This window comes from Poecilia formosa, unplaced genomic scaffold (genome assembly GCF_000485575.1).
Source record: "Poecilia formosa unplaced genomic scaffold, Poecilia_formosa-5.1.2 Scaffold3, whole genome shotgun sequence".
In the NCBI taxonomy this organism is placed as follows: Eukaryota; Metazoa; Chordata; class Actinopteri; order Cyprinodontiformes; family Poeciliidae; genus Poecilia; species Poecilia formosa.
Genome location: NW_006799942.1, coordinates 2,921,061 through 2,934,113, shown reverse-complemented (window position 1 = coordinate 2,934,113; position 13,053 = coordinate 2,921,061). Strand labels below are relative to the sequence as shown.

The following is a 13,053-nucleotide window of genomic DNA, read 5'->3' as shown; positions in this document are numbered from 1 at the left end:
TATTGCAGTCGCATAATCTGACTGAAGAATTTAGAAAAGAATCCAAAGTTTAATTTCAGTATTTATTCAGTGAGGAACCAAATCCCAGGTTTCATAATTGCTGCATACAATACTAACAAACACCTTCTGCCAACAGGACAGCCTGTGGCTTTTTCCACCAGATCATTATTTAAAACGTCCTGGTATTTCAAAGAGATCATGATGCAGCCAAACAAGATTCCCGAAACCTTTGAATGAGATCATACAGAGCCGCAACATCACAGATCTTCAACTGTACTTAACGCCGGGCAAGAAGTGGACACATGGTTAATCTTTTCGTCAATCCCATCTGTAATGTTTGTTTAAAAGGATCTTTATATCCTGATTGATTTACAAATCAGAATGTGATTTGTCCTGGTCAAATCATATCCAAAAATTGTTTAATTTAAATTTCAAAATTTCAATTAAACATGTGAAATTTAAAGACATTTTTCTTATTGATGTTGGTTAACTCCACACTAACAAACTTAACTTACTAGGATTTTTCAATTTTATAATAATTATGCTACCGCAATAAAACACCACTTCTTCTAGGATTTTTACACATCTGTAGCATGGAGTCCAATAATCGGTAACTGTTCTGTATCTCGAAAGCACAACGCAGTATTTTCATACAACTGGAACTCATTTCTCCTTTCAAGTAAATTAATAGACATACAGACAGACAATGTGCTAAATTAAAAGTCCAGACCTCAAATTCTTTGCATATTTTATTTTTCTTATGATTTTTTTTTCCCAACTCACACATGTCATATTTTACATCTTTGCAATAAAACATGAATACAATAGTTTTTTTTTTACGGTTTCATAGATCCAAAAATATTTAAGCTTTTTTTTTTTTTTTTTTGGATACGTAAGTTTGAACCTGTCGATAGGAGTATGTGCATGTGCGCGTTTGATCATGATGGCTTCACACATACAGTACGTGTCACACGCTGTCCTCCCTCCTCCCCGCCGTCTTCTCTATCAGCTACAGAATCATGATATTGCTTACAACGGTGAGGTTGTAAAACTGAAGAATCACTCATGAGCTCAACGGTTTTTAAATACAAACATCAATGCACAAATAATCCCCGAAGGAAGAAAAATAAAATAAAAAGTGGAGCCGAAGGCAGCCGACCAGAAAGAACCAAGCTAATAAATAATGATATGTGATTGGTGCAAAGTGCAGATACAAAACAAACTTTTACACTGAGTTGATTCTCTTTTTTTTTTCTTCCTCTTTTGTTCTTAAAATAATCAACAAATGTGGGTATGTGAAGGTTTCCTTTGCACTTTCGGTCCCATTCAGCCCAGTAAGTCTCCTGCCAAGCTTGAATCAAGACTGTATGTACATATTTGACAAAACAATCACCAAATATACAAAGGAAATCATGTCGGTCTCATGTTTGTCATCCCCAGTGGCACGGAAAAAGAGCTCCTTGTCATAACCGTCTCCAGCAAAAATGAACAAAAAGGGAAAAATAAATCACCGTCCTTGATACCACCATTTTTACCATCAGTCTTGTCGACATTATAATAATTATTACACAGTATTTTACATACAGCAAGTCATTAATAAATTAAAGGTGAGAAGCGCAGTTTGTGTAGTGAAAGAACAAGTGCAACTCTGAAGGGAGAAGAGCCTTATTTACATAAAATCTGATTTGGGGTTTAAAAAAAAAAACTTAGGCAATTAAAATGAAACGAAATAAAAACTAAATCAACACTGGGTAATTTTTCAGGAGAAAATTTAAGATCGAGCCAATTTCACCAGCTTCTGGACAACAGGTACAGGCTGGTGCGTTAGTTTAGAGGCAAGAAAAGAATTTGAATTTATAGTCCACCCAAATAATTAACAAATACAACTCAGAGAAGTCAGAAATCAAACAAGAAAAAAAGAAAAAAAACGAAAAGGAAAAAAGAAGACTTGAGTATGTGTGATGATTTAAACGTACCAGGAACAGTGAAATCGATCTGTCCTGTGAGGATCAACCTCTGCTTCACTGGTTCTCTGCTCCTATGTTGCAGTCACTGTGTTGTATTATTGAAGCAGATTTCAGTGCGTATCTTCTTATTAAGCGTCTGTGGTTACACACGTGTGCACATAGGAAACCATTCCCACTAGCGCAGTCGCATCCTCACTGCAAGGGAATAGAGCCTATAGGTCTGAAACTAAATTTTCCTTTGTCTCGGTACCTGTGGTTTCCCCCCTTCGTGTCGCTGAAGCACAGCAGCGATGCAGAACTCCTTCCCTCGTCCAACTCAAGCCGTCCGCCTCAGTACCTGTTCTGGTGTTCGTAGTGCCAGCGGTTGAAGTCGATGTTGAACGCCACGATGCTCCCAGAGGCCATGCCGGTGATTAAAGTCCTGTGGGGCAGAACGCACAGGAAGAACAAGTCGGCAACATCAACAGGACTCATTTCCACAGGAAACAGGAGGCATTTGTGTATTACACAACAAATAATCAGAGTTGTGAAAAAGTATTTTCCGTTCTTACCGTTTTCTTCTGTTCTCACTTTTTTGTCACATTTAACTTTACTACCTTATATTTTTTTTAAGAAATATACTTTATCAAGGAGAAAATTATTATCCAAACTAACCTGGTCCCTTGTGGAAAGATTAACCCCCTTTGTTTATCACAAATTAGGCATCTACAAAAGTCAAGTTCAGTCTTAATAGCCACACCAAGAAGTCGCTTATGGAAGTTTAACACATTCAAAACAAGCAGCTATTAGTCTGAAAGGCAATTGAAAAAGGAATAGCAATTATAAAACTTTGTTTTTTCAAAAGTGAGAGTTAGTGGAGAAAATATGGAAGTGACCGACTTCTACAAGTCAACAGTGATTTGCTGTAATCTTTCAATTCTACTCTTCACCAGAAATCTGACGGTCCAGATCTTAAGCTCATCTGCCTTTGGGTTATATGGCAGGATAACAACCTGAAGCAAACTGAGAAATCCACCCATGAATGATCAAGGTAAACAACAGCCATGACTTATAGCAATTTTCTAAGTAAAACAGGACAGCGATGTTAAAAGACTCATCACAACAGTTGTTGCCAAGGGTGAAAGCTACTAGCTTTGAGGCAGTGTGTTTCTCTCTGTGTGGAATTCAAATGACTTCACGGCTCCATTTGAGCCTACTTTTTCCTGCATTTCTGTGTACCTCTGGTCATGCGAGAGGTCCATGGCCCGGATGCCGGCGTCACAGCCTGGATAGATGTACAGCTGTTTGAAGTCACAGGCCTGCCACACCTCCACCACCCCGTTGTCCCCTCCAGTCACCAGGTTCTGCCCGTCACTGCTCAACAAAATGGCCTGAGGAGAGGTGCAAGAGGTTAAACAAGGTTTGATGTGCGGATGAACAACTACATCCCGTTTACGTCAATAGCAGCCTTACTCGAGAGGAATCGTTGACTTCCATTTGCGCCAGCAGTTTGCCATTTATGCTGAAGTTGCAGAAACGACCTCTCTCGTAGTAAATGATGCAGTGTCCCTCGCTGGACACGGAGATGAGGCGAGGCCGCATGCAAAGCTCTGGGCCCTCCAGGGCCCTCAACAGGTCGCCTGTGATGGTGTGGACCAGGCACGGGCCCTCTGCGGAGCGACAACAAAAGTAACTTAGTAATGTCAAAATATTTAGAGCCAAACAATATGGGCCGCTTTAAGATCATAAATGATCTTGAGGGCCTTTTGAGCCAGAATGTATTGATGAAACCCATTAGCAAACTGCTAAAACAATAATGAATAGCAGACCCTGCATTCAATAGGTCCCTCTTAAAATTAAATAATATTGAACATTTTTTAATTTTGATCAGTCCCTCCAGGGTTCCATGATTGCTTTTGTGATTTTTTTTTTTGTAATCAAAATCACAGATTTTGCAGTGCTAATTTAGATAAATCTGCAAGTTATTTTGCAATATTTGCACTGAAATGTGACTTTTTTGCTACTCTCGCCGTATTGATCGTGAACTATATAGTAACATAAATTAAGACTAGTGAATTAGTAAATTTCCATGATCATGAAATTCTGAAAAACTGATTGAGGGACTGATTGAAGTAATCTGGTGTCTGTAGTCTAGAGCAGTGGTCCCCAACCCCCGGTCCGTGGACCGGTACCGGTCCGTGGACCAATTNGAAAAGTGATTGAGGTAATTTTGAAAAGAGCTAAAAACTGTAATTCTGCTTGCACGCTCTAAATCATGGATCTTTTAGAGCGAATGTCCTTCAACTTTCAAATGCATCTTATGTTCCAGCACATCTGAATCAAAAAAACGGCTCATTACCAGGCACCTACAGAACCTGGTGACACTCTGAGGAGGTAATTCAGACACTATTCCTGCTATCATATCTAGTGCAAGCTGCGTATGGGATCAGAGATACTCCCTGTTTGCACACTTGACCTTCAGAATGACCCACAGTCTGAAGCAGTGAAAGTTGAATTCCTTTCCAAGTAAACACAGAGAATCATCTGAATACGCTGTAAGATTTGCTTTCAGCCTTTTGATCGTTGAGTGTCAAGCTGAAAATTTGCTAACTTGAGTCACCAGTTTCTCAGTCCATCAAGTGCAAACAGATGGATCCTCTTCTTTCTAATTTTACATCCATGTGTCCAAATAACCCCACTGCAACATGCTAAGGTAGACCTTTTGGGTTTTAAAAGGTATTTATGTCTGTATTTGGAGACTAAAGGGATAGTTGCTAGAGGAAAACACACTGGTTAGTCTTCTATCCAAGTCAGTTCTTTTTTTTTTTGCATTTGATTTTTTCTTGAACTTCCTTTATGGCTTCATTCCATGTCTGTTTATGTCCAGAAACCTCAACCACATTCTGAAATGAAACAAAAACTCTGACTACATCCAATACAAACTGCAGATGGATTGTTCATTTTCCAGTTTTCTGACTTATTTTTCCTTTCTGTTTTGGCTCATAAAAGACTGATATTTTGCAAGAATAAAAGAAGCCTCCCACTCAAATGCCTTGCTTTGAAAATGGTGCTCAGGGTCACTCAAAATTATGTTCATCAAATATAATTAACAGGCTTTTTTATCATTGTCATCCCATGAGACCCGATTGAAAGACCATATTTCAGCTACTTGCAAAATCTGACGCTGGAGAAATATTTCATCTGGTATGAGTAAATGCCAGATGAAATACGGCATTTACTCATGCATATTTGAACAAATTATTTAAAATCATATACAAGTTTGTGAAACATACACACACACACACACACTGTAAAACAGGCTGGTAATTCAAATTGGCAAGTTTTCACTCAAATCTCAAAAGACTAAAAACAATTAATTTGCAGTCAGTGGCTATACAAAAGCAAATCTTGCAATCTTGCAAATCTTGCATTAAAATGTTTCTCTGTGTTTACTTGGAAAAGACTTGAACTTTCACTGTGGGTCATTTTGAAGGTTAAGTATGAAAACAGGGAGCAGCTCTGATCCCTTTCACAGCTTCCACTTGATGTGATAGCAGTAGTAGCTTAAAGGCTGCAAACTAATCACACATATTTCCTTCTTTAAGAGTCAGGGTCGTGTAGGTACAGTATGACGAGCCTCTCTGGTTTGACTGAAAATAGAGATATTTGAAGAGGCAGAGATGCTGTACGCAGTGTTTTCATTAGTTTACATTAACGATGCCCTGAGAAACCAGCTTGGGACGATAATTGTCTGATTTTCATTTTGATATCCCTCTCAACAGTGATCAGCCGCTGGGGATTCTTTTTCCAATAAATGAACCAGGTCTTGCTGACAACAAGAATAGTTTTAAAAAGCTTCTTAAGAGGAAACTGCATCACAGAAACATATCAACTGTTCATTCAGGCTTTTACACAGAGATAGATTTTGTTGGCCGTTTTAAACTTATTGTAATGAGATCCCTAAGAGAAACTGTTGAAATGACCACAGTTTTCTCTAATTTTACAAACATTTCATTGCCCTTTTCCCACTAGAAAAGGGCAATTCTAAGACAGCTGTTTCAAAGACAGTTATTGGCACTATTCTCATGTGACAAATTTTTCTCAAAGGAGACAAACTTGGTTGTTTTGTGAAAATGATGGACAGTCATGGTGTGGAAAGGACTGGCATTTATTCTTTCTAAAAAGACGGCCCTGTTTTGAATATATTTGACAAGCTTATTGAAACAAAAGCAATATCTTTATGCTATATATTTTAACTTTTTACTTAAAAGGTTAAAATATACTTTTTAACTCAATGTATTCATAGTGTAAGCTAACAGCAGTCTATGCTGGAACTTGGATGTAAAAAAATACATCGAACCCAACTTGACAGTGTTCTTGGTAGACCTGCTAATTGTTGTGCTCAGTAATCAGGCTAACTACTAATAGCAATACAAGCTAATATCATTGTTTACTTCTGAATTTTATACTTTTATCCAATGTAACACTACGATCACTAAAATTAGCTGCATGAACCTGTGTGAGTTAAAGATTGAAAGAAATACAAAGTCCAGGTGGCTCATATGCTTTTAAAGCAGCTGTCATTAAGTTTTATGTACAAGGCAGCCATAATGGATTTTAGAATTGAGGGTTGGTAAGAAATCTTAGACATTCATAGTTTGAATTGCGACTTCAAAGGGTGACTTTCTGTTAATTTTGCCAACTGAGGTCGTAGAAATACCATATTTTAAAAATTACGTTTACAAACGGTTCTTTAGTCAGAGTGGAGAAAAATATTTTCAAACACTACTGCTTTAAAACCTCTGCGTGGTACAAAGACTACTTAAAATGTATTTAGGGGTACTTGCTGAAAATCATCTAAGGTTATATATAAGTAATGCTATCTGGGACAATTGTGCCAGCTGCTAATATTAAACGCTAATGATAGCTTAAAGTGCAAATTCAAAATCAAAGTGAATAAAATCCTGATTACAGGAAGGGGTCTCACGGAAAGAGTGTCATTGCTTTTGCTACTTATGTAAAACAATTAATCTCTCATTGCAGCAGTTTGACTAAAAACATATTAGATGCTGTAAATTCCAACTCGAAGCTTTTTGTGAGAAGATCAAAATGTTACAAAATTGCACATATTAGAATTTTGTCTCTAATCCCCTTGGTGCATTTCTTCTTGGGAAACAACATGGTTTAGTTTCTTTTATTGTAGCTGAAACAGAAGGGAGACAAACGACAGCCAGATCGCTCTCTGAGGGTCATACACCTTTAAGAAAAAGAAGACAGCAGTTACCCAGAAGACAGAATAACAACTGAGTCTTGCAGACTGCAGCGAAACACTGATCTTCTGTCTGATGCAAGGTTCCTCTTCAAGGAGCAATTTAACTCCCATCTTCACTCAAGCACTCACTCCTTCCTTGAAATCCGGGAGTAAAGAGCAAGTTATGTCACAGATTTGATTTATAGATTTGAAGGCGATACACAGTAAAGAGGAAAAAAAATATATAAAAATGACTCAACTTTTCCCTCAGTGTCCTCATGTACCCTACCTTGCAGTTCCTGCTTTTCCTTGGGAAATTAAAACCAGCGGTATTTACGGTGCGTAGGCAGGCGTGTGAATGCACGTCTAACCTCTTCAGCCTCTCTGGGACTGTACGGCTTGCCCTCTTAAAGTAGATTAGCTTGAAAAAGAACCGTGCGTACGTCGTTGCCTGGATACAAAAAGCATCATTAGGCACAATTATCAGCCACTTCAGTGCACAATAAACAAGCTTCATCACTGATTTGACAACAACGCATCATGTAGGACCCTCAGCGTATGCAGAGCAGCAAAAAGGGGTGTGGAAAGAAGTTGAGGGCAAAGGTTGAGACCTTGGAAAGGTATCAAAGGAGACGCTTTGCTAAAGAAAATATAGGGTGTACTTCAAAAGTAGATGGACAAATCTTTTTATGAACAAAATGCCACATTCTGGCTGTAAATCATGAGAAACAAACTATGCAAACAAATGATTGGCCCAGTTTGATATTGGGGAGCATTTGGTAAAGAAAACAAGAGCATGGACAAAAGAGCGCCCAGTCGAAAAAAGAAACAAGGCAACCCAACTCATCCATCCTCATTATGCTGTGTGCCTGCCCGAAGCTACTTTGGGCTTCAAATTAAAGAGAGTAGAGTTCTTGTCAAATACACGACCCAGAGAAAAATAGATGAAAGGAACTGAAAAAAAAAAAAGCCTAAAATAAAGCAGTTTGGGGACAGGGAGGTTCACTTAAACTTTCTGCAAGTTTTCTTCCACATGAGGCTGGTGATGCTCACAGATCCTTTCTATAATCTCCTATAAGTGTATTCAAAAGGCTTCATAAGCCATTTGATGAAATTGCCAAACTCGGGGGAGCGACAATAATAGATGATATGACTCTGTGCAAAATTTAGCATAAAAGGGCCAATGATAATATAACAGAGCTGGTAGTTGGGTATTTTTTCATGGATTCGCTCTTGCCCATCTTTTCACCTTCTGTCTAAAACAAGGGTTTTAACTACCATCTCGTTTGGTTGGAAAGAGTAGGTTGTGTCACAGTTACTCAGCTTATTGTTTCAGGTGGATCCAGTTATCACAAAACATACACGTGTAAACATGGTGTTTTGTTTTCAACGAGAAACACATTTCTATATTAAATCAAGGTTTGCTTCTTCGTAATCTTGCTTAAAATAAACGTTAATTTCACTGTAGTCACATAATGCCCAATGGCACAATTTAGAAAAGCAAATGTGTATATAATTTTTGAGAACATTTATTCACATTTAAAAAGTACTTTTACACAGTGGTACTTCGCTTAATAACCAACAGTTCCAGTAAAATAGATTTAACTGAGTCCCATTAAAATAATATTTTATATTTTTAATGTTAATGAAAATGTTTAGAATGTAAGACCTGCTTTGAGGAGGAGCTTTGGGTAAATAGGCAGTGATTTGTGAGAGCAAACATCTAGTGACTCTGTAAAGTGTGAGCTCCTATGTTTATCTGGGTCTTCTGTTGACAACTCTGCTATGAAATTATCTCTTGCCTTCTGATTGTATCCTGCTTCTCTCACTCAAATTTCCTCTGCCTGTTGGTTTTATTTGCAAGGTAGGGTTTGTCTTCTCTTCTGCTTTCTGATTATTTTTTCAGTCCCTTGGTAACAATTCCAACAAATAGAAGGATTTTGTGTGACTGGGGTGAACTTGTTTTAGTTACAAAGTTCCCTCCAGGTTACCTAGTTAAGCTAATTAAACAATGACAACCACTGGCACTTATGCATGTGAACATGACCTTTACATGCAGTATCGTACTGCAGTATAACAATATTGACTTAACCTAATATTCCAGGTTGCTAATATTGGAAGTCGTAGTTACATTGCCGTCTATGTCATTGCTTAAATTCCTCAGAACTGTTGGCACTTTACCATTTTTGTAGAAATCCTTCTTTTTTTTTCTTATAGAACATTAGAGAATTTTATGGAATACAGGTATCACAATGTATCATGTGTTATTAATGCATTTTAGAAAAGGTCTTTAAAGAAAATGTTACAGTTAAACCTAATCAATGGGTATTTGGACTCCAGATTGACAAAACAGCTCATTTCAACAGACCAGTTGGGAACCCTGTGAATGCCGTAAATGGAAATGTGTCTGAGAAACTCAGGATTTATTTGTGCAGAGTCATTGACATGATAACATGTTCCAAAAATAACCTTTTTAAAGGTTATCAAGTCTTGTATTATGCGTGTTGAGAAGCTCAAGCTCACACCAACTCTTATGACCAATGTAGTGAAAGTCACTTTGCAATACTAATGTAATCAACATGATTTGAATATATATTCCTCAAACTAAATAGCAGGTAACGTGTTGGTGCGTGTGTACTCAGCTTTTAGCAGTCCAAAGGTAATTAACACCCACCTGCAATTAATGATGCTGATTGCTAATGCTTCTAGTAAACAACCAGATTTGCATCTTGCATGTTAATCCAGAACTTAATCTAGTTTCTGATTTAGACACGAATTTAAAAGTCTGATTATACATTTTCCAGTGTCATTCTCCCAACTCAGAGCATCAATATTTATAAAAACAATTGGCAACAACTCTAGCCATCAGAAATTGGAAACCTTTCTAAAATGCATTTAGTGTTTTAGTGTTTTTTTTTCTTTTCTATTTGCTACCTTTCCCTTCTGCACATAAATATTGAAAATGCTCCGTTAATGGGGGCCCACACACGCAGTTAATGTAGTTCAAACGGCTTGTGGAGAGCAAAAATATATTTCACCACTCTCCGCTGAATGTCATGCAAGTGGCCAGGAATGGAGGCTATATGGGCCAATGCTGAAAATGAATAATGAAATGGGGGAGAGAGAGGAAAATAAAGGGGGTGAGGGGGACTTAGCTGACAGATAAGAGCAAAGTGAATGCACACACCAGTGCAAGATGAAAAGTGTGTGCTGACCTTTTGCTTTCATTCTTGTCATGGTCATTTATTCCTCCCTTTGAAGTGTCTCTCTCCTCCCTGTCATAGATCAAGTCAAGACACAAGAGCGCCGTGAACCAAATACAAATCAGCCTCTCTCTCTCTCTCCTCTAACAGATGTCTCCTTGGTCCTCGCTCGGTTCTGAGCAGTGATTTGTGATGGAACATTACGAACAGTATTAATACACAGAGGAGGAAGGTTGCCGCTCGGTTGTCATTGTGAAAGCTGATTATGAGGGTTTAATTTCATCAGATAATGCCTTCATTTATGAGGAGACACTGCTGGAGGCAAGAGGTCTGACAGGCTTTCAATGTTACAAGCACTCCCCCTGCTGTTCATTAAAATAGTGGGGGAAGAACGGTTCTTCACTGAAGTAGGTGTATACGGTTGAAAAAAGTTATTATTCATTTTAGTTTCTGTTGTTTGTAGACAGGAGTTTTGGGTTTTTGATCTTTAACCATGTTCTTTTTAAAATACGTAGTTTTACACAAAGCATAGACGTTTATTTTTTTTTCTGTTTCACAACATGAAATAAAAATGTGGAAATTGTATTAATCTTAATAATTTTCTCCATCAAATGTGTTTTTCATCAGCAATAATTTAATATCATGCCTTGTATAACTTTTTCACACTTCAACCTACGACGCTTACAAATTTCTATGAATGTTAATGAGATTTTAAGTGATTAAACAATCCATAGATTTGTATAATTTCCAATTAGATGGAAAAAGGATATACGACTTTCTAAAGGTTTTGCAGATAATCTGAAAAGTTTACAGCTTTGCACATGAAGACAATAAAATTTTCTCCTTCTTCTTTTGCAAAATAGCTCAAGCTGTATTAAACTGAGTGGAGTGTCTGTGACCCAAATTTTCAGTTGGGTTTAGGTTGCTGTCCTGCCAGGTGAATCTCTGCTAGTATCAAGTCTTTCACAACATATTCATATTGTATCTCAACAGCCTTCTTTTTCCTGCTTATGAAAAGCATCCCCAACTCATGATGTTACCACAGTTCTTCATAGTGGGCTGTGGATTATCAGATGTTTTGCATCCATCCACAGACACTCAGGTTCCTCAGTTTTCCTGAATTTCATCTCATGTTAACTCAGGCTTGAAGGAAAACATTTTTTACTAAGTTTTGTGTAGTGTAAATTCTGAAGTGAAGGAGAAATCTGGGTATGCATTTCATACAAGTAAAGATTAATTGGAAGTTAGACAAGAATATTAGTGAAAGCTCTTTTGTCAGCAATATCAGACATTGTGAGAAAGAAAGCCTTGAGGTCGTTTAAATAATTAATGCTGGACTCTTTTGAGTTGCCGCTGCTTGGCAATACAAAATCATCTCTCTTTCTTTCCCTCCATGTCAAAATGTCAGCCAGAATGTCGGGAATGGACGTCCTGCTGGTGGACAACAACAAGACCGGAGTCACCCCGATAGACAATGGGACTTTTCTCCGTTTCTCCCCGACGTCTGCCTCCACGTCGGCGGCTGCCTCGTCTCCAGGAGGTCGCCAGGGCAACGTCTACGTCTACGTGTGGCTCTTCCTCGGGCTGCTGGTGTTCCTGCTGACGCTGCTCATCATCTCCCTCCACAGGCTGAAGAACATCATCTCATCGTCTTCCTCGGTCCCCGACTGCAGCAGCGAGGGAGGGAGCTCCTTCACCAACATGGAGATCTGCAGCATCTCCTCTCAGAGGTCCACCATCTCTGTGCTCTCCACCTGATCAAGCTCGCAGCGAGCAGACTTGTGTATAAATCCGACGTTTTCTCTTTACAGGCTGAGGATGCATGCAAAACAAACAAATAAACCAACAAGAGAAACTCCACAAGACCAGCTGATGGAATATCCTCCCATGCATGCATATTTTAATCCTGGCGGTTCAGTGACTCTGAAGTCTATATGCAATCTGCATAGCTACCACAGCGGTTACAAAGGTTAAAAGTCAAACATATCCTGCTAAACTGACTTGAACAACAAAGAATGAACCTGGTGAATACTTTCCCATTGCAGGGAAAACACAAAGTGAAAGTCAATTATCCTTTTGTGTTGACTTTTTCTGTCTTTAGAAGCTTTGTTAATCATATCCTGATGATATCTGTAGATTACGCTGCCAAACCCAGCATTCTAAAATATTAAACATCTGAACTTTGTAAACAGGATTGTGCATCTGTGGCAAATACTTTGAATTCACACTAAGACAACATATCATCCAGTACTGTGACGACAAGGAGGCGACACAGAGGAGAACATTTACAGAACAGAACAGGTCAAAAGTAGCAAAAACTACAGGATGAATTTCTGGCCTTGATAGTCAGATCTACCTGCGATACTTCCTGCCTCCTGTCAGCTCCCGCAGAGCCTGATGCCAGTCTGCAACGAACCTGAAGCACAAGGTTTCTCTCCACCTGTCAACCCTCATCCGTACTCCAGGATGACAACCCGGCACAGGTTGTTTCCCCTGTTCAGCAAGTCAAAGAACTGTTTGGCTAGTTTGGCACAGTTGAAAAGAAAAAAAAAAGAGAGAGACATGGTTCTAGTTGAGGGTGGTGGAAATATAAAGCACATTCATCTGAGGACTAGAGCTGAAGTGGATAGGTGGGATCTGGATAACCGGATAA

General features: G+C 38.6%; 2 protein-coding genes across 2 annotated transcripts; one reads left to right on the top strand and one right to left on the bottom strand.

Moving 5' to 3' along the window:
- Nucleotides 1–839: 839 nt before the first annotated feature.
- Nucleotides 840–3,575, bottom strand: LOC103142081 (neurobeachin-like). Its single transcript, XM_016673088.1, has 3 exons — nucleotides 3,420–3,575; nucleotides 3,186–3,337; nucleotides 840–2,388 (listed from the first exon to the last, which is right to left on the bottom strand). Exons 1-3 carry the CDS (start codon nucleotides 3,546–3,548, stop codon nucleotides 2,298–2,300), a joined length of 372 nt encoding a protein of 123 aa, XP_016528574.1. The 5' UTR covers nucleotides 3,549–3,575; the 3' UTR covers nucleotides 840–2,297.
- Nucleotides 3,576–11,052: 7,477 nt separating this feature from the next.
- Nucleotides 11,053–12,594, top strand: LOC103139972 (serine-rich and transmembrane domain-containing protein 1-like). Its single transcript, XM_007554873.2, has one exon. The coding sequence runs from the start codon at nucleotides 11,730–11,732 to the stop codon at nucleotides 12,156–12,158; it is 429 nt and encodes a 142-aa protein (XP_007554935.2). The 5' UTR covers nucleotides 11,053–11,729; the 3' UTR covers nucleotides 12,159–12,594.
- Nucleotides 12,595–13,053: the final 459 nt, after the last annotated feature.

Coding starts and splice junctions, on each gene's coding strand:
- LOC103142081 (XM_016673088.1), bottom strand. CDS start 3,548: ATGCGGCCTCGCCTCATCTCCGTGTCCAGCGAGGGACACTGCATCATT. Junction 3,338..3,419: donor AAGTCAACGATTCCTCTCGA/GTAAGGCTGCTA, acceptor ACCTCTCCTCAG/GCCATTTTGTTGAGCAGTGA. Junction 2,389..3,185: donor GACCTCTCGCATGACCAGAG/GTACACAGAAAT, acceptor TCTGCCCCACAG/GACTTTAATCACCGGCATGG.
- LOC103139972 (XM_007554873.2), top strand. CDS start 11,730: ATGCTGGACTCTTTTGAGTTGCCGCTGCTTGGCAATACAAAATCATCT.